This window comes from Schistocerca gregaria, chromosome 6, assembly GCF_023897955.1.
Source record: "Schistocerca gregaria isolate iqSchGreg1 chromosome 6, iqSchGreg1.2, whole genome shotgun sequence".
NCBI classification, from domain to species: domain Eukaryota; kingdom Metazoa; phylum Arthropoda; class Insecta; order Orthoptera; family Acrididae; genus Schistocerca; species Schistocerca gregaria.
In genome coordinates, this window is record NC_064925.1 from 251,014,246 (window position 1) to 251,041,915 (window position 27,670).

Below are 27,670 nucleotides of genomic sequence, written 5' to 3' on the forward strand. Positions count from 1 at the left end.
TTGAGGAGATGAGGAAGTGGCTCTGGTTATCTGCTTCTGTACCAGGTCGAGAGGGTAGTTGCGGGATGCGAAAGCTGTTTCTTGGAATCTTTGTTTTTAATATATTTTTCCCGTGTGGAAGTTTCTTTCTAAATTTCACCCCAAATTTATATTTTGATCTATGATTTACAACAATACTAGGTACTCATGGAATAAATTTGGAAATTGTAAAATGTGTATTTCTGAAAAGAAAAAATTAACTAAAACTTTAAATTTTGTATAGGAAAGAATTTTCTTATATTAACCTATATATGATTATATATGATAGGGAAGGGTTTGAAAAATGATACCTATTCATCCCAGGTCTGTTGCAGTTGGCTTCTACAGCAATTCTAAAAAGTACCATTTCCTGTTTTTGTGCCTGTTTATGTTAACTTTGCACCTCTATAATTATGAGACAAGTTGACACAGCTCAGTAAAATTTCATGTTTTTCTAAGTCTATACCAACAGCATGCCTTTGCCAGATTTCCAGAAAATCGGAGATGGAGAAATAGAAAATGGTCTTTTTCTGTGTTGATTTGACCATTGAAGAGTGACAGGTTCATAAGTCTTTTGTATATGTGTGAATAAATTAATATCTGAATTCTCTGTTCATGAATGGCATCTGTTCTTCGCCCCTGTATCTACTAAAGAACCACGCATTGTTCAAAGGAAGGCATAATATAAATGTAAGACATAATTATGTTGCCCTCTCTATACTATCCTTTGCCGTATCCTGGTTTCACTACCTTCAACTCTTCAGAAAATAAAAGGAGCACTATATCTTTCATGACTCATCCTGGCAAGAAAAGTGTCAGAATCCTGAAAATTGCTTCAGTAATGCATCTCAAGTTTTATGTATATTAATAATTTCAAAAATTGCTCATGTGCGATTAGAACTTGCACTTTGAGGGTTCTATACGAACTTAATCATGTACATAGACAGTTCATCCATTTCGGAAATTGAGGATCTTGACAATTTTTACCTGTTATCGACATTGATATTGGCAAGATATGGGGTCCACAGATTCCAAGACTGTTGAGGGTGTTTTTATTTCAAGTATGAAGACGAATAACAAATAACGGAAGAAATGAACAATTTTCTAATATTTTCCTTTACTTGTACTGCGAAAACTTCCTTCTTGCCAGATTTCATCATTCTACATCAAGGGCAAGTACCCTGTAGGTGCAAATGAGTGAGTCTGTAAGTATCAAAATATATGAAATAAATGGCCATATCTTTTGATTGCTTTGACTTAGTAGCTAACACTTATTGTGCTGCCAAGGGACCATAGACCTTGGTGTGTGACGTAAATTTCAACTTAATGTCTACCTGTTCCTGAGAAAAAGAAATCTTAACAGACGGCAGATAAATTTTTTTCCTGTGATGTAACTACAAATTAATAATTTTTGCACTTTTTTTTTCTTTCGTTGTAGTGTGAAACCTTGCTTCATTTCACGATTCTAGGTAACGGCAAGTATTCTTTGGGTTTTAATGAATGAGTTTGTGAGTTTCAAAATATGTGATAGCCGTATCTTTTGTTGACATTGACATTGATGCTTCCCTTTTTTGCATTTCCAGTGGACCGTAGACCTTAATATGTGACACACATTTCAATTTGATAAAGCTACCCACTCCTGAAGAAAAGGGTTTTGAACAGTCAGATGGACAGACAGACAACAATAAAGCGATCCTATAAGGATTTTATTTTTGCTGATTGATGTACAGAACCATAAAAAGTAGAATTTAGTTGGATGACATTGTTGACTAGGAGCCTCTAAGGGGTACATTCGGCCACTTAGCCAACATGTTACTATATGCGAAAGAAGAATACTTTGTGTGTGTGTGTGTGTGTGTGTGTGTGTGTGTGTGTGTGTGTGTGTGTGAGAGAGAGAGAGAGAGAGAGAGAGAGAATGAATTATTTACATAATAAGTTAGTTTTAAATGTTGAATGTGTTATTATTATTTGTATACAAAATGATAAACCCTCTCTGTTTCACAGTCTGATCCAAAAGTACAGCCAGGGCAACCAAGCCAGTTAGCATTTGTTCGTGTATACTGTGGTGCAACAAATCAGTGTACAGTGGGCAATGCGTCACTTGCCGCAGCACATATAGATACTACAACAAAACCTGCCATCATATTCCGCATTGCAGCAAGGAATGACAAAGGGTATGGACCAGCAACACAAGTTAGGTGGTTACAAGGTAAGTTATGACATAAAAGTTCAGCAGTGTAAGCTATATTTATCTTCTCTTTAAGCAACATCACCTTTTAGGAGTTATTTATGGACTGTGAAACGGCTCATTAACATGTCAGGTGCATTAAATTTAAACCATAAATGTAAATTCGAAGTACAGCATAACAGAACATTTCATGTAATTATAAATAGATTGAACAGCTGCTATTGGAGCATAGCTGACAAGTACATACAGCATAAAGCCAGACATCTTGTGTTAAGTTTCCAGTTTCTTAAATATAGGAGCAAAGGACTGCAACAGAAGATGTCAGAGAGAAACAGCAATAAACTTCAGAGAAACAGTAGGTTCAGCACAAGAACTAGAAAGTGGACTCCCAAAATTTAGGTGGAAACAAAAGTTGAATGATGGGGATGGGGAGAGGAGTTGAGAAAAAAATGGCAAATAATATGAACAAATGTGATACTGAAGACAATAGCTCCAAGAAAGATCATTGTTTATCCTTTTAAAGATACCTTGAGCATTACAAAAACACATAGTAAATTGGTGCTGTATGTAACTTGTGCTCGTAGTGTTGCTGTATTGGATCTACGAATTTTATAATCTGAGCTAGTCATAAATACATTATTTGTATGCCTCTTTACTAGTTATCACAGTCTCAACTGTATGATTTGTTGTATTGATATCATTGCTGATACAACATTCAAGATTCAAGATAAATTGTAAAAGAAAAAGATAACAATAAGAAATTTAGATGCCTGGAATCCTGTACAAAACAGCTTGAAAGACAAGGAGTAAAATAAACAAGTGTAATTAACACTTTGGAGATCAAGCCCAAACATAGCTCAATCTAGAACTATGTTTTAAAAAGGCCACATCTGAGTATACATCAGTCCTTGATTTTCTTGTTGCGTGAGCCACCTGTCACTCTAAAACTGGACACATTTCATATGAGAACAGTTTACAGATGTCTCGCTACATTTCCTGTAAGTGGAGCTGCATTCTTTTGGTAGTTTGTTGAATTATTTTGAAAGAAGCATTAGTGAATATAGCAGCTGCTGACACTAATGGTTGAGCCAATATTATCGCATTTCGTGCATGTACTCGTTATATTTTACAGTTTGCTGTTACCTGCTACAAATACATCAAGTTTGTGGAATGAGCTCAGTAACTCACCTAACACTTTTTACTTAGGAGGATCATTATACTTCCTGTCATCATTATTTTAAATTTTTAATCCATTGTGGAACTACAATAAGTATGGAAAATAAATCTCTGATTCTTTTTCTTATGTAATACTCTCAAAGCTACATCAATTATATCTGTGCCAGTAATGATTTAAATAATGGCATCAATGGTCGGTTTCGTAGGCCCAGTATGGGGAGGTCTCTAAGGTGTTAAAATCGAGGTGACTGAAGAAACAGAGTATTTGCTAGACAGTAAACTCCCATCACAACAATTTTAAGTTATGTGTTGCATTATTGTATCTAAATGTTCTGAATGGTGTATCAAGTCCCGAATTGTACCAATATTCAGCAACAAAATATGGAGTGGGAAGCTATTCTGCATTACTTTATTGGTGATCACATCAGGATATATTATGACAAGTTGTAGGTAAAATTAGCAGATTATGTGCGAGCTCGGAAATCACTACCACTGTTTGACACTTGACCATTGGTGTAATCGAAATGCGTGGTACTGAGGGTGTGCATGTTTTAAGGTAATACCACCTGCACAGGGGAAAACTATGAAGGTGAATCATGTTTCAGGGTGTCATAGAGGCCTGAAAAATACGTTATGTAGGTTAAATGGCCGGTGTAATGTTATCCCGGACAGTGCTGGAAGGGGTCAGCTGAAGTAGCCATTAAGAACATAGAAGGCTATATTTGTCTATCAAAACAAATAAATATAAAAAATATAATGTAGTTCGATAGATAGAAAATCTATTCACCAAATGATGGCAAAATAACACATGTATAAAAGGTATTTTGTATGCAAGCTTTCAGAGCCAGTGGCTGCTCTTTCTGGTTGAAGGGGAAGGAAAATGGTGAAGGAAAAGGATTGGTGATGTTTAAGAAAAGGGGTAGAATTCGAAAAGTCACACAGAACCCAAGTCAGGGAACAGGGTGAGAGGGAAAGATAACAGTACAATCTACTACAAAGAAACTATTATTCCTTTTTAGTTTTTTTCAAAATCACCACTGTTCAACAGTAGTACTGTAGCAATTCCATAAGACTCTTTCCTTCTCATCCCGTCCATTAAGTTTCCTCTAACGTGGGGTTCGGGGTGACTTCCAAGCTCTACCCCTTTTCCTAAACCTTACCAATCCTTTTCCTATACCCCTCTTCCTTCACCTTCAACCCTTCTGCCAGAAGCAACCACTGGCTCCAAAAGCATTCATATGTATTGAAAGTAGAACCTCGCTTAACGAGCACCTCTCAATAATGCGCAGTTTGTATAACAAGCAAAACAAATTGTATAAAAAAGAGACTAACTTAATGTGTGATCTTTCGCGTAACGAGTGACAATGGTTTAGTATATTGTCACCAGCTGTTTGCATGTAGCGGATGAAACATTCAACAATATGAGCGCCTTTCATTGTCAGCACTGGCATATGAACAATGTCTTTCATATGTGCTGCATTCTGGGGGTAGCACTCTCTTTGATACCCTCCCTCTTAGTGCAGCTTGTGGTCACACACTTTTCTAAACTTGTGTTCACACTTTTTTTTTTTTGTTCACATTTTAATAACCTTTATAGCAATGTCTTTAAAGATAAAGCCGCGAGAAGACTATCTCAAGAGAAAGAAAATGACCTTAGAAATGAAACATGAAATCATTGAAAAATGTGAAAGTGGAGCATTGCTAATTTAGCATGCACATATAATTGGTCTATATAATCTATTTTCACTATTAATGGTGATGAGATAGGTCTGTTCTGGAAAAAGATGCCAAAGCGTTCCTTTATAACAGCAGAGGAGCAGACGTGTTCCCTGGTCACAAGCCAATGAAAGACCGTCTAACACTGCTATTATGTGCCAATGCAAGCAGCGGTTTGAAAATTAAATGCTGCTTGTTTATCGTTCAGGAACTCCATGAGCCTTCAAGAAGTATAAAGTTCAGAAGAGCAGGTTAAATGTGATTTGGAGGTCCAACAACAAGGCTTGAGTGATACGTGATCTTTTTTGTGATTGGATCAGTGAAGTGTTCGGTCATTCATTGAAAAAATATTTGCTTGAGATGAATATGCCAATTCATATTTTGCGTGTTACAGACAATGCTCCTGTCCATTCTCCAGGCCTACCAAATCACTTTCTTGAAGAATTTCAATTCATCAACATCCAAATTCTGCCTCCCAACACCACTCTGTTACCTCCACCCTGTGGACCAGCAGATTATTTGTAACTTTAAGAAGCTCTACATTAAAGCACACTTCGAGCATTGCTTTGAATTGACTGAAGCTAACAATCTCAATCTCGGAGAGTTTTGGAAATGTCACTACAACATAGTTGCATGCATGAAGATGATCAAAAAGACTTGGGAAGGGGTTACCAAGAGAACTCTCACTTCTGCTTGGAAGAAGCTTTGGCCGAAGTGTGTTGTCGAATGTGACTCTGAGGCATTCAAGTCAGTACCTGTGGAGGCGGTAGTCAATAGGATTGTGTCTTTGGCAAAGAGCATGGGGCTAGAAGTGGATAACAATGATATGAATGAGCTTGTGGGAAGATCACAGCCAAGAAGTGACCACCAAAGAGCTTATGAAGTTGTAGAGAGAGGTTCTTCACAGGAGGAAGAGGAGGAGGCCGTTACAGTAAAGCTGCAATCTCCTGGCACAATAAGAGAAATGGTGAAAGCGTGGGAATCCGTTGCATCGTACATTGAAAATCATTACCCAGTTAAAGCAGTGGCCAGGCATGCTACAAATTTATTTGACAGTAATGCTGTGGCACATTTTCCGAAGTGTTGAAGCATCAGCAGTAACAAATGACTAGGTTGCTTCCTAGTAAAAAGAATTAGTTATGTATCATGAATAATAAAGTACATAATACTATATGTATAATTTTCTGTGAATAAATGGCATGAATAAGATAAAACTGTCAGTACTTTTTCTGCATGGATGCATTATTGTTTTTTACATTAATTTATATGGGATAAATTGTTTCACTTAAAGGGTGTTTTGCATTACGAGTAAGAATCTGGAACTAATTATGCGCACTAAGTGAGGTTTCAGTGTACCCTATATGTGTGTGTTCTCCTGCTGTTGCTTGGTGAGTAGATTTTTTATCTACCCAATTAAAACAAATAAATAGTTGTTTATTGGTTTATTCCATTGTGAATTGGTAGATTTCTTTCCAGTGTGTTTATCATACATTCTTTTCAGTATGTTGACTTCCAAGCTTACATTTAAATTTCCTCTCGGAAGGTGGCAGATACAGCTTAAAGCAGCAAAAATTTGACAAAATTCACCATTTTTTCTAGTGACATAGTAAAATTGGAAGAATGAAAGTTGACCCTCTCAGACAATTGGTATTCATGTACAAGATACAAATACAATCGACCATAAAGAAACTATTGTTACCCCCTTTTAAATTATTTCGAAATGATGGCTGTTCAGCAGTAGTACTATAGCATATGCATCATATCGGGAGTTAAATGTGTTTAATTTACTTTATTGGCAAATAAATATTTGCAAAACTGAATTCTTTTCGGTGCATACCAAAATACATATTACTTTTTAATTATGTTTTAAATTATGAATTTAGTTTTTTTAATTTTTTTAGCATAGTAGTATGTTTTTAACTGAGAACCTATCCAATAGAAGAACCTGATGTTGCTTGATTATGTTGATATTATATAGTTATATACATCAAACACATTCAGAACCAGTTTTTTGTGTTAAGAGAGAGACAGATCAAGAAGATATGAAGTGCAAGAAATGAGCAAAATACATTGCTAATTCATTTTTGTACTTTTGTTGTTGTTTTAATGCAAATCAAAAGCTACAAGCAAAGTAAGTTTTCCCTTCTGATGATGACTAGTTGCCTGTCTTCTCTAATCTGATCTTAATCCTTTTTTATGCCTCTTGTGTTGTTTCTAGTTTTCTATTCTCTGTTGATTTTATTCACACTCTATCCACTTGGTCCAACATAAGTCTATAAAACTTTCGAGGCTTAATTCCTAATTGTGTAATTACTTCTGTCTACCTTTCATGCCTTCATTAAGTGTAATTAATGCATCATTAGTTGCAATTTTAATAATAATTTTCCCACAAAATCCACTTTTGGGAAAAGCTTTCTAAATTTTGCTGTTCAGTGACCCATTATCATTTTGTGTATTGGCTCCAACACACATATTTAAGAGCTCTGTGGAACCTACATTTTTAAATACAGGCTTGATAGGTTCCATCACTGCAGGTGGTAAAGTATTTTTGTGCCTTTAGCTACAGTACTACAAGTTTATATGCCAACTAGCTCTGCAGATGATGAAGAAATTGATGAAATGTATGATGAGATAAAAGAAATTATTCAGGTAGTGAAGGGAGACGAAAATTTAATAGTCATGGGTGACTGGAATTCAACAGTAGGAAGAGAAGGAAACATAGTAGGAGACATGGATTAGGGCTAAGAAATGAAAGAGGAAGCCGCCTGGTAGAATTTTGCACAGAGCACAACTTAATCATAGCTAACACTTGGTTCAAGAATCATGAAAGAAGGATGTATACATAGAAGAATCCTGGAGATACTAGAAGGTATCAGATAGATTATATAATGGTAAGACAGAGGGTTAGGAACCAGATTTTAAATTGTAAGACATTTCCAGGGGCAGATGTGGAGTCTGACCAATTTCTGTTGGTTATGAACTGTAGATTAAAACTGAAGAAACTGCAAAAAGATGGGAATTTAAGGAGATGGGACCTGGATAAACTGAAAGAACCAGAGGTTGTAGAGAGTTTCAGGCAGAGCATAAGGAAACAATTGACAGGAATGGGGGAAAGAAATACAGTACAAGAAGAATGGGAAGCTTTGAGGGATGAAATAGTGAAGGCAGCAGAGGATTAAGTAGGTAAAAAGACAAGGTCTAGTAGAAATCCTAGGGTAACAGAAGAGATACTGAATTTAATTGATGAAAGGAGAAAATGTAAAAATGCAGTAAATGAAGCAGGCAAATTTGGAATACACGTCTCAAAAATGAGATCGACAGGAAGTGCAAAATGGCTAAGCAGGGATGGCTAGACGACAAATTTAAGGATGTAGAGGCTTATCTCACGAGGGGTAAGATAGATACTGCCTACAGGAAAGTTAGAGAGACCTTTGGAGAAAAGAGAACCACTTGCATGAATATCAAGAACTCAGATGGAAACCCAGTTCTAAGCAAAGAAGGGAGAGCAGAAAGGTAGGAGTATATACAGGGTCTATACAGGGGCGATGTACTTGAGGACAATATTATGGGAATGGAAGAGGATGTAGATGAAGATGAAATGGGAGATATGATACTGTGTGAAGAATTTGACAGAGCACTGAAAGACCGAAGTCGGAACAAGGCCCCGGGAGTTGACAACATTCCATTAGAACTACTGACAGCCTTGGGAAAGCCAGTTCTGACAAAAATCTACCATCTGGTGAGCAAGATGTATGAGACAGGCGAAATACCCTCAGACTTCAAGAAGAATATAGTAATTCCAATCCCAAAGAATGCAGGTGTTGACAGATGTGAAAATTACCGAACTTTCAGTTTAATAAGTCACAGCTGCAAAATACTAACGCGAATTCTTTACAGACAAATGGAAAAACTGGTAGAAACCGACCTCGGGGAAGATCAGTTTGGATTCCGTAGAAATGTTGAACACGTGAGGCAATACTGATCCCACGACTTATCTTGAAGAAAGATTAAGGAAAGGCAAACCTACGTTTCTAGCATTTGTAGACTTAGAGAAAGATTTTGACAATGTTGATTGGAATACTCTCTTTCAAATTCTGAAGGTGGCAGGGGTAAAATACAGAGAGCGAAAGGCTATTTACAATTTGTGCAGAAACCAGATGGCAGTTATAAGAGTCGAGGGGCATGAAAGGCAAGCAGTGGTTGGGAAGGGAGTGAGACAGAGTTGTAGTCTCTCCCCGATGTTATTAAATTTGTATATTGAGCAAGCAGTGAAGGAAACAAAAGAAAAATTTGGAGTAGGTATTAAAATCCACGGAGAAAAAATAAAAACTTTGAGGTTCGCCGATGACATTGTAATTCTGTCAGAGACAGCAAAGGACTTGGAAGAGCAGTTGAACGGAATGGACAGTGTCTTGAAAGAAGGGTAAAAGATGAACATCAACAAAAGCAAAACAAGGATAATGGAATGTAGTAGAATTAAATAGGGTGATGCTGAGGGAATTAGATTAGGAAATGAGATGCTTAAAGTAGTAAAGGAGTTTTGCTATTTGGGGAGCAAAATAACTGATGATGGTCGAAGTAGAGAGGATATAAAATGTAGACTGGCAATGGCAAGGAAAGGGTTTCTGAAGAAGAGAAATTTATTAACATCGAGTATAGATTTAAATGTGAGGAAGTCGTTTCTGAAAGTATTTGTATGGCGTGTATGGAAGTGAAACATGAACGATAAATAGTTTAGACAAGAAGAGAATAAAAGCTTTTGAAATGTGGTGCTACAGAAGAATGCTGAACATTAGATGGGTATATCACGTAACTAATGAGGAGGTATTGAATAGAATTGGGGAGAAGAGGAGTTTGTGGCCCAACTTGACTAGAAGAAGGGATTGGTTGGTGGGACATGTTTTGAGGCATCAAGGGATCACAAATTTAGTGCTGCAGGGTAAAAATCGTAGAAGGAGACCAAGAGATGAATACACTAAGCAGATTCAGAAGGATGTAGGCTGCAATAGTTACTGGGAGATGAAGAAGCGTGCACAGGATATGGTAGCATGGGGAGCTGCATCAGACCAGTCTTAGGACTGAAGACCACAACAACAACAACAACATATAGCTATTAACAGTCCTTTCAGACACTGCACATTGATAAGGACATCTTGTCTCATTTTGCTTGGGCCGAATCAGAATTTAGGACGTCCTTAATATGAGATTATTGTATTTATGGCAGCATCTGTCAATCTCATATTACCACAGAGAGGTTTTCCATCAGAAAACTTTTTATCCTTGTATTTTCAATTCATTTTTCTTAATTGCGCACCCATTTTGTTTTGGACATGACCAACACATTACAGTTTAGTGATAGGTTTTTAGGTCATGAGGCTTTAATTCTGAAACAGCCTTGAAGGATTTGGTATCACCACCACTAATGTAATTTATTGTGCACCATGTCTGATTTCTGATCATAGAATAGTTTTCTTCATTCTGTCTACTTCCACGGCACCTGCTGGTATCCCTGTGGTTTATCGAACCATTTGGTTCATGACTTTCCATCCATTCTGCATAAGCCATCGTATTTTTCCTCTTTCCCTATTTAACAACCTTTGTAGTAAGAAGTGAGCTATTTGGTATCCACAACTATTCCAGATTTACTTTCTGTTACAGTTCGTACCCCATGTAATGACTAATGTTCACTTATAAGCCATGTACCATCACATGAAACTGGTAACTTTGTGCTTTTGTTGTGTCTTAATTTCTTTTCCTGATGAGTTACTGGTACACAATTTCTTCACAGGTGCTGTCAAATAGGTGGCCTCATATTCATTATATCTTAGGCCTGTCACATCCTGTCCTAAACATCTCATTCCGTACACCACACTTATATTAATAGTATATACATTTCTCATTTTCCCTGACACGAGGCAGTTATAAAATCAGTCTGGTCTTCTTATACAAGATAGAAATACAATTTACCACAATGGAAAGTACCCAAGTTACAACATATTTGTAGTAACAAAAAAATATAGATCTGAAGAATTTTAATGGTTTACTTCCAGATGTGTAGCTGAGTTATTTTTCTGTTGTGTGTACATGCTGCCTGGTCTCTAACCAGTCTACTAACTATTGTTGGTCTCACACTGCTATTTATAGCTGAGTGTGAATCCAACTCCTGACACTCACTATGCTCTTTCAATGCTCTTTGTTTTCCAGAGCCTGCACTGATTTTCTATGAAACACACATTCTTTCAGTATTTCCCACCTCTGGTGGATGTGACAACCATTGAGATCTTAACAGAATGAGTGCCACAGCCCAAGTCTTGTTTAAATCTAAACCCCCATCAGTGTATTAGGTTTCCTGCCATCTTTTTGTTGATAGAATTGTAATTACACAGTCCTGGATATTTGGTTTTTGATGCAGGAAACTGTCTCATGATATTTCTTTCATCATTATATTTGAGGCCGTGCTTGATGACAGCTTATTTGCTTGGTTGTTTTGATCAAGTATGGTGCTGATGTTCCTTCCATCACTCGTTGACTGTTCCAATAATCAGCCTCACATAAGACTTCCCACATCCGCATGGAATGCGATGCTCACCCTGCTTTTGCTGGCCTAGATTATATTTAATATTACAAAGAAGATTTTATCTTCGTTCCTGGGAGCAAAATACACTGGATACCAATTTTCTGTAGGAGTCTACCAATCATTCTGGATATTGAGCCAGACCTCCACCATGTGGACCAGCAGATCATTTGTAACTTTAAGACCTCTTTCTCATGCATTCCTGATGTTGAGCGCAACCCCTTTGGAAAACTATTTGTAGATACAACTCGTCTGTGTGGCTCTGTCTGTCAGAAAGTGTTCGAGCTTTCTGGACCAGAACACACCATATTTCTTTGTGATTGGATAGTGATGGCTCAAGGTGTGGGTGTGGGGAAAGAGAGAGAGAGAGAGAGAGAGAGAGAGAGAGAGAGAGAGAGAGAGAGAGAATCATTGCACATGCATTTTCTATATACACTCTGATGAAGAAATCTAACCAGTCTTACTCTAAACTAACCCTTGATGAAAGGTTAGTTGCCCTTCTTTTCAAGTTCCATTGTGAATTTTATATTATGATGAAAAGAATTTCAATGTTCCATGTGTTGCCCGAAGCACTTCATGGGAATTAGTGCCTGCTTCAAATTACTCCATCTAGTGGACTACCCATTGTCAAGCCATCACTGACCTCTCTCTCCATGTTTCAAGCTATCACCATCTGACAGAAAGAAATTCGTTGTTAAAGACTCTGCTCCATAGAGCTTAAACACTTCCAGAAAAGAAGTACTCGCCGAAGAATTAAGATACCTACAAATAGTGTTATGGGGTCATTCCATGCCAATTCAACCAATTTGAGAAAATGTTCCAGCTGATAGTCTCAGATTTGGCTGAAATTTAGCACACCAATACTACCAAGTGTGGAACACTCATGTACAAAAAAGTTCCCCTGCCAATTAGTTCTAGAATTGTGGCTTGTGAAAGAAGGTGGCGTGACCTGGAAATTGCAAGCCGCATCTGGCAATGTATCTTCAGACCTAACTTCAGGTCTTAATAACTTTGGAACTATTCCGCACAGTCCAGTGAAATTTTTACAACCCAGTAACATCCACTTAGAGAGCACACTCTATGAATCAAAACACCAACAACATACTTCTGAGGGAAAATAAAAAATTTCAAAATGTGATTTAAAAAAATATAATATGTTAAAAGGAACATATTGTAGCTGCCCTCTATGCCAAATATAATTCACTCAAAAAGGGTATAAATTTTTGTGATAAGCTTAATGTGACCTAAAAACACACAGAACTCATCTTGTCCATATCAGTCACACCAACAGAGTTACATGCACATAAAAATACAGAAATTTGAAAAATTACCTGAAATACATGGATTTTCCAAGTGAGGTAGCACAAAAGGGACAAGTGATATCCAAGCCAAATTTCAAACACTGCATAAGTAGACCATAATATAATATATGGCAAAATTTCAACTTGTTATTGCAAGGTGACAGAGATGTATTCAGTTATGTTTCTTTTAATGCAATTTAGCAAGTAATAGTCATGATGCAGACAGCTTGTTTCAGATAAAGCTGCAGCAATTGTTGGGAACCATTTGGCAACAGAAAGTTAAACAATGGTAGTTTTCAGGGACAGAATGAGTCATTGTTAGGCAGGAACAACAAAGGAAACAAGCAACAATTACAGGTTACTCGTGTTTTTAAGATTCTTGTTCAGACTGGTCAGTGCTGTTGTGGAAAGTCAGTTTGGAGGCAGAAGATTGTACTAGTGGTGCTTTTGTACAAACAAGTTGCAGTATTGGTAGAGCACAATTATCTGGGTGTCATAAAACAACATGTGGAACAAAATGTGGCTTTCGCCTTGTACTGTATGATCTGGATGAATCTGACAAAGATTTGTTGCTATGGAGATCCAGGATACATCATGTGGGCACAAGAAGTACAGTTCCAGGAAACTTTAGTGTTTGTTATCATCATATGAAAGTGTTTCTGGATAAGTATTCTTTCCTACAAAGAAGTTGTTTAGATCCATTTCGGATTCATAAGAAGACAGCCTCAGAGAAATTGATATAAAATCAGTATTGAAAGTGAATCAGTGCATGGGACTTAACATGAAACCAGGACAAAAGTTATGTTCCAGGTGTGTTACACTGCTAAAAAAATGAAGAATATTCTGACAATTTACATTACAGGGACAAAGAGTATCAGCCACCTACAACCACAGCAGATGAGCAATTAAATACATCAGTGACTGCTCTTGGTTTGTCTCCCATGAAGACACACAAAGTTGGGAAAAGAGACAGGCCCATCTATGGTAGAAGAAAACTACAAGAAGCTCAAATGGAATTAAAACACAAAATAGCTGAAACACTAACACTAGGAGAGGAAGAACTATCTGCTCCAAAGGAACAGAAATCATGCCAAAAATGCTCTGATTTTGATGAAATTGTGTGCATGATTTGAAAGAAAAATGTGCCATATCTACACACCAGAAAAAAGTAGCTATTCTTACCCTTGCACGTTCCAGCTGGTCTATTGACTACACTGCAAAGGAATTCAGCGTTTCTACATATATGGTAAAGCTAGCTAGGAAAATAAAAGAAACCCAAGGAGTGCTTTCACAACTTCAGCAGGCACAGGAATAAGCAATTGATTTCAGAAATAAATGTGCTAGTGCTGGAGTTTTATGAAAATAATGACTACAGCCGAATAATGCCTGGAAAAAGAGACTGTGTAACGGTGAAAATGGGAAATGTTCGTGTACAGATGCAAATAAGACTTGCTATACAACATATCAGAACTATATGTAGAATTCAAGGAAAAGTATCCCAGTACCAAAGTAGGTTTATCTTCTTTTTTCAATCTTCGTCCAAAATGGAGTGTGCCTGTAAGTGCAAGGGGCACACACAATGTTTGTGTATGTGCTAAACTGATGTTTGCTGCTATAAAGGATTCTGGTCTGGATTACAAAGATGCAATGAAGCAGCTAGTGTGTGACATCAGTTCCTACCAGTGCATGATACACAGGTGTGAAAAGTGTCCTGGTAAGGCAAATCTTGCAGAACACAGGAATAACAAACTGTATGGTGAAACAGGTACTAACAAAGAGATAGAGGGGCTGGCCAGTACTTAACCTCAGCTCAGTACAGCCGGTAGATACACAAAAAAACAACCGAAAATTTACATTCCTAGCTTTCGGAATAAATCTGCCTTCATCAGGGAGGAAGGAACATTTCTTCCGAAAGTTAGGAACGTAAATTTTCGGTTGTTTTTTGTGTTTCTATCGGCTGTACTGAGCTGAGGTAAGTACTGGCCAGCCCCTCTATCTCTTTGTTAGTATTTGGATGAAGGAACATTTATTCTGAAAGCTAGGAATGTAAATTTTCGGTTGTTTTTTGTGTATCTATTGGCTGTACTGAGCTGAGGTTAAGTACTGGCCAGCCCCTCTATCTCTTTGTTAGTATTTGTTTCACATCTTCATATGAGATTTTCCATTAATTATTTAAACTGTATGGTGAACTCCTTATGGATGACGATGAACTTGTTTCTTATAAATAATGGACACACATGGATTGCACAAGTCTTAAAACAAAGCAACAAAGCAAAGTACAGTGGAAGATTTTGTTGAAATGTGTTGTCAAAAAACGGACAAACTGATCACACACAGCTTCACAGCAACAGCACAATCAAGTTATCTCCAGCTTTGTAAGGATAATTTGAAACAAGATGAAATTATAGTAATACTAGACTTTTCTGAAAATTATGCATTTATAGTTCAAGATGCCATCCAAGGATATCATTGGGACAACAGTCAAGCAACTCTCCAGCGATTTGCGATTTACTATAGAGGTGAATCAGGCGATGTTTTTGTCATGAACCTGTGTGTTTTTAGTGACTATTTAATTCATGATGCCATTGATGCCATTGCAGTTCATGCCTACTTTCGCACTGTCATGGCATATGTGAAAAACAAGCTGCCTCACATACATTTTGCGAAATACTTAAGTGATGGGGAGCTAGTCAGTACAAAAACTGCAAAAATCTCATAAATTTATGCATGCATTACCATGATTTCCAGATTCACGCAGAATAGCAATTTTTTCGCAAGTCATGGTAAAAATATATGGTGGTATTGGTGCTACCATTAAGTCCATGACATCACGAGCTAGTCTGCAGCACCCTACAGAAGGTCACATTCTAACACCTCTTCAATTATTTGCCTGGGAACAGAAAAATATCTCTGGCATACAATCATTCTATGTTTCGAAAGATGAGGTGAAATCAGTCAAAGAGTTTCTAAAAAGCAGACTAGAACACGTTAATACTGTTGCAGGCACAAGGAACCATCATCATTTCTCTCCAACGAATTCTGACAATGTGCAGATGAGCAGACTGTCTTGTTATAACTATAGGTTCATGCACAACATGTGTCTGACGCAGTATTCAGAAGCAAAAGCAGCAACATACAACCAGGTTGCTATGTTGTTGCTGTTTATGATGTCAAATTGTACTTAGGATGTGTTGCAGAGTGCTCTGAAGCAAAAGGTGTTGTATTTGTGAGCTTCATGGCGCCAGCAGGTCGAGCAAGATCATTTCATTGGTCACGTTTGGCAGATAGGTGTTGGATTTCTTTTGAACGTATTCTTATGACAGTTCCTGTTCCTACTACAGTGTCAGGAAGACTGTACAATATTCCACTCAATGTACAGAGTACAGTAGCTAAAGTATGGGAGAACATCTGTTTGAAGCACAATCGACTGGTTTTTAGCAATTAAGGTGAAGTAAACATTAATGATAGGTTGTGTTAATCTATCTATATGTTGTTGCTTAGTGATTAAATGGTTGTGGGGGGAGGATAAGAAGAGGCAGAACAGTTTATGATATGTTTTTACAAAAATGTGTTATGGAACAATGGCCACATCACCAAATACATCTGTCAACTTCCATTGTAGACAAATGTCTTGCAATAACATGCTGAAATTTTGAGATTTATATCATTATGGTCTACTTATGCAGTGTGTGAAATTTGGCTTGGATACCACTTGTCCCTTTTGTGCTACCACACTTGAAAAATCCATATTTTTCAGGTAATTTTTCAAATTTTTGTTTTTGTGTGCATGTAACTCAGTTTTTGTGACTGATATGGGCATGATGAGTTCTGTGTGTGTTTGGGCCACATTAAGCTTACCACAAAAGAATTCATACCCTCTTTGAGTGAATTATATTTGGCATAGAGGGCACCTCTAATATGTACCTTTTAACTTATTACATTTTTTAATCACATTTTGGAATTTTTTTATTTTCCCTCCGAAATATGTTGTTGGTGTTTTGATTCAAGGAGTGTGTTATGTAAATAGATGTTACTGAGTTGTAAAAATTTCACTGGACTGTGTGGAATAGTTCCAAAGTTATTAAGATCTGAAGTTAGGGCTGAAGATAGATTGCCAGATGTGGGTTGCAATTCCTGGGTCATGCCACCTTCTCTCACAAATCATAATCCTGGGACTAATTGACAGGGTAAACTAATACTTTGTACGCGAGTGTTCCACACGTGGTAGAATTAGTGTACTGAATTTCAGTCAAATCTGAGACTATGAGCTGGAGCCCCGGTTGAACTGACATGGAATGACCCTATGGAGGTACTCACAAGGGAAACTCCCCACATCAAGGTGTAAGAACAGAACCTCCAGATGTACATACCTTCTATTTGTTCCACACAAGTACCACGTTATGACCTTTGTGTTCCATTTGGAAGTTTTGACTCGAGAATTCCTTTGTTGTAACATGACTCACACCGTTTATTTGTTGTCTTCATTTCTGTGAGAGGTTATGCAGCATATATCCTGCACTCAACATTCAACACATGTACTTGCTATGGTGCTTCTTATCACATGACTTACATGTAGTGGACACGTTAATGCCCAGACAGACAGTTCATGAATTTCTGAAAAATAAATAAATAAAAGGGGGTGGGGGTTGGCAAGAGGAAGATCTGGACATGGATCTCCCACTTTGTAGTCCAGCACCGTGACCACACAACCACAACACCGTTATTCTTGCAGTGTTGCTCATCTCAAGCTTCTACGGTCCATTGTTTATAATTTGCTTCTTTTTTCACATTTCAGTACACCTTCTTCCAGTTGTCATGCCGAGCTATCCACTGCTAGGACATTTTACAACTAAATCCGAAGGCAGTGCAATGGGGAGTTTCCCTTGTCAGATCATCAAATTGAGTTGGTGTTGCAGTCAAAACGTAAAAAATAAGTTTTGGTGGAGACTGAGACAGGGAAAGAGAAGCTAGGAATCACTTACCTACCTTATGCTGGGCCAACATCCAGAAACATGACCTCCAATGTATTTCACTTCCGTGAACAAAGATTTTTAAAAAATCTTCAGTGTAATGTTAAGGAGTTTAGGTTTCTAAAATCTAGCTCTGTACCGTATTTTATGCAAATGTGGCATTTCATCAGTGGAGCAGACTTTTAGAATAGTTGAGGAGAGATGCAAGGAACACCAGCAACACACCCGACTAAAACAACCAAGCAAATCAGCTGTTGCCAAACAGCCCTCAAAATTAATCATGAAATGAAATATAGCGAGACCAATTTTGTGGTGCAAACACAAGTTTCTGGGACAACATAATTTAAGAGTCTGTCAGTAAAAAGATGGCAGAAAACCTAGCACACATGTTTGGAAGTTTAAATCTAAACAAGTTTAGTGTATTGACTCTAAAATTTATTACAGTCTTGATGGCCATCACATCCACCAGAGCTAGGGAATGCTGAGAGAATGTACATTTCATGGAATATCAGTACGGGCTCTGAAAAGGAAAAGAGCTTCAAAGGTCTTAGTGGGTGTCAGAAAACAAACTCACAGTCAACTATAAATATAAATAATTGCAATGTTGGACCAGCAATAGTTCACACTCTGGGTGGAGTCAAGGCAAAGAGTACACATAACAGCACAATTCATAGCATCTGAAGAAGACTGGGGTAAGTTGTTGAAAAATTGTGCATAAAAGACGACAACAAATTGGAAAACCCGGAAGTACATCATTAATCAATCTCATTGGGAAAACGTGATAAATATGTAGGATTTTCTTTGGTGAAAAAGGAAGGAAATAAGGAAATACTGGCAGCATATTCAAACTCTCATCTACTCAGAAGGTGACCTCAATGTTTGGTGCTTGATTGTCACACAGTATCAAAGATCCACATTGTGTGTGTCCATATGCAGTGTATGTCATGCAATCTAAGTTGAATTTTATAAACAACATTGTAGGAATTTTCTTGATTTTACTTCTTGTCTCCAGCTTGTTCCAGAAACCATCCTAAATCATTACATTAGCATTAAAAAAAAGGATAACATGTAACATCACTTTCAAAACTTTATGTACACTCCTAGTGCTGGTTAAACAGGCAAGGAGGAAGAGAAAAGACTCATAAATGATACGTAGCTTGTGGGGCAAGTGATTCTGAATAACTTCCTCTCTCCCTGCACTACCAGTTCTGCTTGTAATATCTGTTACTCTCAAGGACTGGACTACTGGCTTGAAAACCTAGAGACTTGTTATCTTTTCTTTTCTTTCCCCCTCTTATTTTACACGCGCGCGCGCCCACACACACACACACACACACACACACACACACACACACAAATCACTACTACGTTATATTTCAGTTTCAGGCTACCTGTTTCTTTTTACGTTTCTGTTCTTGGTGGTGGTGGTGGTGGTGGTGGTGGTGGTGGTGCTCCTCAGTCCAGAGACTGGTTTGATGCAGCTCTCCATGCTACTGTAACCTGTATAAGCCTCTTCATCTCCGAGTAACTACTGCAGCTTACATCTTTTGAATCTGCTTAGTGTATTTAGCTCTTGGTCACCCTTTACAATTTTTACCCTCCATGCTTTCCTCCAATACTAAATTGATGATCCTGTGATGCCTCAGAACATGCCCTACCAACCGATCCCTTCTTCTAGTCAAGTTGGGCCACAAATTCCTCTTCTCCCCAGTGCTGCTCAGCATCACCTAATTAGTTATGTGATCTACCCATCTAATCTTCAGCATTCTTCTGTAGCACCACATTTCAAAAGCTTCTATTCCCTTCTTGTCTAAAATGTTTATCGTCCACATTTCACATCCATACATAGCTACAATCATATAAATACTTTCAGAAAACACTTCCTGATACTTAAATCGATACTTGATGTTAACAAATTTCTGTTCTTCAGAAATGCTTGTCTTGCCACCACCAGCCTACATTTTATATCCTCTCTACTTCAACCATCATCAGTTATTTTGTTGTCCAAATAGCAAAACTCATCTACTACTTTAAGTTTCTCGTTTCCTAATCTAGTTCCCTCAGCATCACCTACTTAAATTCGACTAAATTCCATTATTCTCATTTTGTTTGTGTTGATGTTCATCTTATATCCTCCTTTCAAGGCACTGTCCATTCTGTACAACTGTTCTTCCAAGTCCTTCGCTGTCTCTGACAGAATTACAAAGTCATCGGCGAACCTCAAGGTTTTTATTTCTTCTCCCTGAATTTTAATTCCTACTCCAATTTATATATTTATTTTTATGCCTTATTCAGTGTACAGATTGAATAACATTAGGGATAGGCTACAACCCTGTCTCACTCCCCTCTCAACCATTGCTTCCCTTTTGTGCCTGTCAACTCTGCCTTTGGGTTTCTGTACAAATTGTAAATAGCCTTTTGCTCATTGTATTTTACCCCTTCCACCCTTCAGAATTTGAGAGAGAGTATTCCAGTCAACATTGTCAAAAGCTTTCTCTAAATCTACAAATGCTAGAAACGTAGGTTTGCATTTCCTTAATCTTTCTTCTAAGATAAGTTGTAGGGTCAGTATTGCCTTGCGTGTTCCTACGTTTCTTCAGAATCCAAACTGTCTTTTCCTGAGGTCGGCTTCTACAAGTTTTTCCATTTGTCTGCAAAGAATCCACATTTGTATTTTGCAACCATGATTTATTAAGCTGATAGTTTGGTAATTTTCATATCTGTCAGCTAGTGCTTTCTTTGGAATTGGAATTATGATATTCTTCTTGAAGTCAAAGGGTACTTCGTATGTCTCGTGCATCTTTACTGCCAGATGGAAGAGTTTGGTCAAGGCTAGCTCTCCCAAGGCTGTCAGTAACTCTAACGGAATATTATCTAGATCTCTCAGTACTCTGTCAAATTCTTTACGCAGTATAACATCTCCCTTCTCTTCTTTATGTATGTTGTCTTCTATTTCCATAATATTTGCCTCAAGTACATCGCCCTTGTATAGACTCTCTGTATACTCCTTTCGGCTTTCCCTTCTTTGTAAAGGACTGGTTTTCCATCTCAGCTCTTGATATCTGTACAGGTGGTTCTCTTTTCTACAAAGGTATCCCTAATTTTTCTGTAGGCGGCATCTATCTTATCCCGAGTGATATCTGCTTCTACATCCTTACATCCTTTCATTAGTTGAATTCAATATCTCTTGTGTTTCCCATTTATTTCTACTAGCTCTGGTGTTTTTATCTAATTCAGCCTCTGCTGCCTTCACTATTTCATTTCTCAAAGCTATCCATTCTTCTTCTACTTTATTTGTTTTCCCTGTTCTTGTCAACTGTTTCCTAATGGTCCTTCTTAAACACTCAAAAACCTCTAGTTCTTTCAGTTTATTCAGGCCCCATCTCCTTAAATTCCCACCTTTTAATCTATAGTTCATAACCAATAAATTATGGCCCAAGTCTACATGCACCCCTGGAAACATCTTAAATTTAAAACCTGGTTCCTAAATCTCTGCCTCGTCATCACATCATCAGTCTGAAACCTTCTGGTGCCTCCAGCTCTCTTCCACGTATACAAAATTTTTTCTTGATTCTTAAATAAAGTGTTAGTGATGATTAAGTTATGCTCTGTGTAAAATCCTACAGGCGACTTCCTCTTTTATTCCTTGCCCCCAGTCCTCATTCACCTACTACTTTTCCTTCTCTTCCTTTTCCTACTATCGAATTCCAGTCCCCCATTACTATTAAATTTTCATCTCACTTAACTATCTGAATAATTTGTTTTACCTCATCATACATTTCTTCAATCTCTTCATCATCTGCAGAGCTAATTGGTATAAAACTTATATTACTGTGGTAGGTGTGGGCTTCATTTATATCTTGGGTGCAATAATGTGCTAACTATGCTGTTTGTATTAGCTTATCTGCATTCCTATTTTTTTATTCATTATTAAACCTACTACTGCATTACCCCTATTTGATTTTGTATTTATAACCCTGCCTGTATTCACCTGACCAGAAGACCTGTTCCTCCTCCTACCGAACTTCACTAATTCCCACCATATCTGACTTTAAACTATCCATTTCTCTTTTTAAATTTTCTAACCTACCTGCTCAGAAAAGGGATCTGACATTCCACGCTCCGAGCCGTAGAATGCCAGTTTTGTTTTTCCTAATAACAACATCCTCCTGAGTAGTTCCCAACTGGAGATCCGAGTGGGGAGATTACTTTACCTGCAGAATATTTTACCCATGAGGACACCATCATCATTTAACCATACAGTAAAGCTACATGCTCTCAGGAGAAATTACAACTGTAGTTTCCCCTTGCTTTCAGCTGTTTGTAGTACCAGCACAGCAGTGCTGTTCTGGTTGATGTTAAAAGGTCAGGTCAGTTAATCATCCAGACTGTTGCCCCTGCACTACTGAAAAGGTTGCTGCCCATCCTCAGTAAACACATGTTTGTCTGGCCACCCAACAGATACCCCTCCGTTGTGGTTGCACCTACTGTACGGCCATGTGCATTGATGCAAGCCTCCCCACCAACGGCAAGGTCCATGGTTCATGAGGACACTTCCCTCTGTTAAAGTTCACTTACCAGGTGTCATCTGTCTCATATGTCATGCTTACCTTAAAATCCCACAGTTTCCGTCACAAATACCAGTTATGTCTACTGTTTACTGCTTTTTATAGTTGTGACTTGGCTTTTACTGATATGCCTTAATTGTATTCAAATGGTGCACTACTCTGATGTCGCAAAGCATTTGTTAACAGGTAATATGGGACTGTATAGTACACTCATAAATGTCTCAACAATAGCAATGTACAGGGGATAAAATGATGATTTAGAACCCTGTGGAAGACTGTATGTGTTGACAGATGCTGGTATGGTGCAGACTCTTGTCTGAAAATTCTATGTTGTGGCACTACAAAATAAAATTTAAAAAAATGGTGACATGTTCCACATCCACGAGGATCTCCTCAACACGGATCTATGGAACGAAAAACTAATCTAATCTAATTATATTCTTGCTTCTTTAAAGTTGGTCAGTTTTTCGAAGGGAGTGTTCCAAGACTTACCAAGCGGGAAAGCGCCGGCAGACAGGCACATGAACAAAACACACAAACACACACACAGAATTACGAGCTTTCGCAACTGGCAGTTGCTTCGTCAGGAAGGAAGGAAGGAGAGGGAAAAATGAAAGGATGTGGGTTTTAAGGGAGAGGGTAAGGAGTCATTCCAATCCCGGGAGCGGAAAGACTTCCCTTAGGGGAAAAAAAGGACAGGTGTACACTCGCACACACACACACACATATCCATCCGCACATACACAGACACAAGCAGACATATTTAAAGGCAAAGAGTAAGGGCAGAGATGTCAGTCGATGCGGAAGTACAGAGGCAAAGAAGTTGTTGAAAGACAGGTGAGGTATGAGTGGCGGCAACTTGAAATTAGCGGAGGTTGAGGCCTGGCGGATATCGAGAAGAGAGGATATACTGAAGGGCGAGTTCCCATCTCCGGAGTTCGGATAGGTTGGTGTTGGTGGGAAGTATCCAGATAACTCGGACGGTGTAACACTGTGCCAAGATGTGCTGGCCGTGCATCAAGGCATGTTTAGCCACAGGGTGATCCTCATTACCAACAAACACTGTCTGCCTGTGTCCATTCATGCGAATGGACAGTTTGTTGCTGGTCATTCCCACATAGAAAGCATCACAGTGCAGGCAGGTCAGTTGGTAAATCACGTGGGTGCTTTCACATGTGGCTCTCCCTTTGATCGTGTACACCTTCCGGGTTACAGGACTGGAGTAGGTGGTGGTGGGAGGGTGCATAGGACAGGTTTTACACCGGGGGCGGTTGCAAGGGTAGGAGCCAGAGGGTAGGGGAGGTGGTTTGGGGATTTCATAGGGATGAACCAAGAGGTTACGAAGGTTAGGTGGACGGCGGAAAGACACTCTTGGTGGAGTGGGGAGGATTTCATGAAGGATGGATCTCATTTCGGGGCAGGATTTTAGGAAGTCGTATCCCTGCTGGAGAGCCACATTCAAGGTCTGATCCAGTCCCGGGAAGTATTCTGTTACAAGTGGGGCACTTTTGGGGTTCTTCTGTGAGAGGTTCTGGGTTTGAGGGGATGAGGAAGTGGCTCTGGTTATCTGCTTCTGTACCAGGTTGGGAGGGTAGTTGTGGGATGCGAAAGCTGTTTTCAGGTTGTTGGTGTAATGGTCGAGGGATTCAGGACGAGCAGATTCGTTTGCCACGAAGGCCTAGGCTGTAGGGAAGGGACCGTTTGATATGGAATGGGTGGCAGCTGTCATAATGGAGGTACTGTTGCTTGTTGGTGGGTTTGATGTGGACGGATGTGTGCAGCTGGCCATTGGACAGATGGAGGTCAACATCTAGGAAAGTGGCATGGGATTTGGAGTAGGACCAGGTGAATCTGATGGAACCAAAGGAGTTGAGGTTGGAGAGGAAATTCTGGAGTTGTTCTTCACTGTGAGTCCAGATCATGAAGATGTCATCAATAAATCTGTACCAAACTTTGGGTTGGCAAGCTTGGGTAACCAAGAAGGCTTCCTCTAAGCGACCCATAAATAGGTTGGCATACGAGGGGGCCATCCTGGTACCCATGGCCCCATCATCGTGCAGCCCGCCTCCAGTAGTGTCGCGACAGGCGTGAATGGAGGGACGGATGGAGACGTGTCGTCTTCAGCAATGAGAGTTGCTTCTGCCTTGGTGCCAATGATGGTCGTATGCGTGTTTGGCGCCGTGCAGGTAAGCGCCAAAATCAGGACTGCATACAACCGAGGCACACAGGGCCAACACCCGGCATCATGGTGTGGGGAGCGATCTGCTACACTGGCCGTACACCTCTGGTGATCGTCGAGGGGACACTGAATAGTGTACGGTACATCCAAACCGTCATCGAACCCATAGTTCTACCATTCCTAGACCGGCAAGGGAACTTGCTGTTCCAACAGGACAATGCACGTCCGCATGTATCCCGTGCCACCCAACGTGCTCTAGAAGGTGTAAGTCAACTACCCTGGCCAGCAAGATCTCCGAATCAGTCCCCCATTGAGCATGTTTGGGACTGGATGAAGCGTCGTCTCACGCGGTCTGCATGTCCAGCACGAACGCTGGTCCAACTGAGGCGCCAGGTGGAAATGCCATGGCAAGCCGTTCCACAGGACTACATCCAGCATCTCTACGATCGTCTCCATAGGAGAATAGCAGCCTGCATTGCTGCGAAAGGTGGATATACACTGTACTAGTGCCGACATTGTACATGCTCTGTTGCCTGTGTCTTTGTGCCTGTGGTTCTGTCAGTGTGATCATGTGATGTATCTGACCCCAGGAATGTGTCAATAAAGTTTCCCCTTCCTGGGACAATGAATTCACGGTGTTCTTATTTCAATTTCCAGGAGTGTAGAAAACTTTGTTTATATGTTTTTCAGGGGGCTAAAATAAGTATAAGTGTGAAAAATGTATACATGGAAGGAAGCGCCATATTTGCTAATTACACAGTAAAAACAGAAATGAAAAATACAATAAATGAAAAGTTACATAACAGGAAACATAATATGTAATATGTGCATATTAAGTACTTAAAAATGAAGAGAAATAGGTACATGTCTACATGGAAGGAAATGTCACGTCTTAAAATATTACATTTTTGTGGAATTAAAAAGTAATTTTGGATATTGTGGCTTCTTATTTTGTGTGTGTGTGTGTGGGGGGGGGGGAGGGGGGGGGGGGTGTTGGAAAGGCATTTCTCTCCAGTTTCCTATAACATAGTAGCAGGCAGTTTTGACTGTATCTGTTTATGACAAATGTTTAGTCATTTGTACTTGTGTTGGACATTTTAAATATGTGAGTTGTATCACTGTATTGCATATTGTTGTTACAGATGCTGCAGCACAAATGAAAGTTGGAGCCATGAAGAGGGGACAAACGAGATCACATGTTGGACTGAAAAGAACAAGGGATGAAATGTCGTAAAAGAGGATCAGAAAAACAAATACTGTTTTAATCTAAATGCTTGGAAGAGGAGTATGTGCTTCATTATTCAAAGACAATATATTGCTGTCCTTAATCAGGATTTGTGAAGGTATCCCCTGTGGACATGAAGAGATCTGTTTCAAAATGCTGTTTTATGTGTGTGTGTACATAAAAGTGACATGAACTGTAAACTACTGCTGTTTTATGTCATTTAAGACAGTAGTTCAGTTTAATACATTGGATATTAGATGTGACATGACTGTGAATCAACAATGAACTTTTTTTAAAAAAAATAAATGAGGAAGACTCTTGTATTGTCTTAAATGTTGGTTTAACCTGTAATGTCATCCTTATAATATAAACCCGGATATATAAGCACAGACATATTAATTGGTTTTTGTGAAATGGGTCCCTTATTTGCCCTTCCTGCAATAACTTATCAGAATATCTGTACTCAGGAGTGTAAACTATGCTTATCTATAAAGTTTGCATTAGAAAGGTTTTAACTGTAATAGTATATAGGTAACTGTAAATGTACCCTCTAAAGTTACATAAATGCTTTGTCATAAGTGTTGGATAAAAATATCATCTGAGTTTGTAGAACGAGGAACAATGGACACCCCCCCCCCCCCCACCCCCCGTCTCTCTCTCTCTCTCTCTCTCTCTCTCTCTCTCTCTCTCTCTCTCTCAATCTCTCAAGAGATTGGAAGTTGTACAAAGACTATAGCAGTATTGTATCAAAAGACCTTTCACATAACCAAAATAATTTTCTGTTCATGTGTAAAATCCGTCAGTTACACAGTTCAAGAGAGATGCAAGGAAGCACACTCAACTAAAACACCCAAGCAAATCAGCTGTTGGTGTGCATTTCCCCAAAAATTAATCTTAAAATGAAATACAATGAGACCAATATTGTGGTGCAAATGCCAATTTTCTGATGTAGCCCAGTTAAGGAGTCTGTCAAAAAAAAATAGATAGCAGAAAACCTAATAAACAGGAATGGAGTTTTAAATTTAAACAGCCTCTTTTTGACGAACACATCTAATAAAGCCACAACCTGCCAATTAATTTGACATATTGTTTGACCATTTACTGAGGCCTTTGGAACATACTCTGTGCTCAAACAGTATAAGATATCTCACACAGAATAATATCATCAATCATCAGTATAGGCCAAAATGGATTCCAAAACATTGGTCTGCCGACATATACATGCATATTCTGCAACCCACTGTTTATGGCATGGCGAAGAGCACTTTTCATTGTACCAGTTATTAGGACTTCTTCCAAATCCATTCCCTTATCCACTTCAGGAAGCATGATTGCTTAAACTTCTCTGAGCACAATGTAATTAATCTTATTGTGTATTTACGAACTTTATGGCAGTGATACATGAAGAATTGTAGTAGACTCCTAGTTTCATCACTGGTTCATGAAAATTTGTAAGCTGATATTTCCAGGATAGAGTGTGTTTATCTTCATGTGTGTGCGAAAGTTTTCTTAGCATCCCTGTGATGCTCCCACATGCATCAAGCAAACACAAACAAACCTGTGACCATTCCTTCTGCCATTCTTTATACATGTTTAATGTTGCTTATTAGTCCTATTTTGTACAAGTCCCACAAATTTGAGCAGTATTATAGCTTGAGTGTTTTTTAAGCAATCTCCTTTGTAGACTGAGTACATTTTCTTAGAATTCTACCAATGAATCGAAGTCTGCTGCCTACCTTATCAACAACTGAACCA

At 38.7% G+C, this 27,670-nt stretch overlaps 1 protein-coding gene across 4 annotated transcripts in view; it reads left to right on the forward strand.

Moving 5' to 3' along the window:
• LOC126278135 (host cell factor 1-like) overlaps positions 1–26,306 on the forward strand; it is a 119,394-nt gene extending 93,088 nt beyond the window's left edge. For all 4 annotated transcript variants that reach the window (XM_049978025.1, XM_049978023.1, XM_049978024.1 and 1 more), the window contains 2 exons: positions 2,023–2,227; positions 25,833–26,306. In XM_049978025.1, the coding sequence (XP_049833982.1) occupies positions 2,023–2,227; positions 25,833–25,924 (297 nt within the window). In that variant the 3' untranslated portion in view covers positions 25,925–26,306. The remainder of the gene's footprint in view (positions 1–2,022; positions 2,228–25,832) is intronic.
• Positions 26,307–27,670: the final 1,364 nt, after the last annotated feature.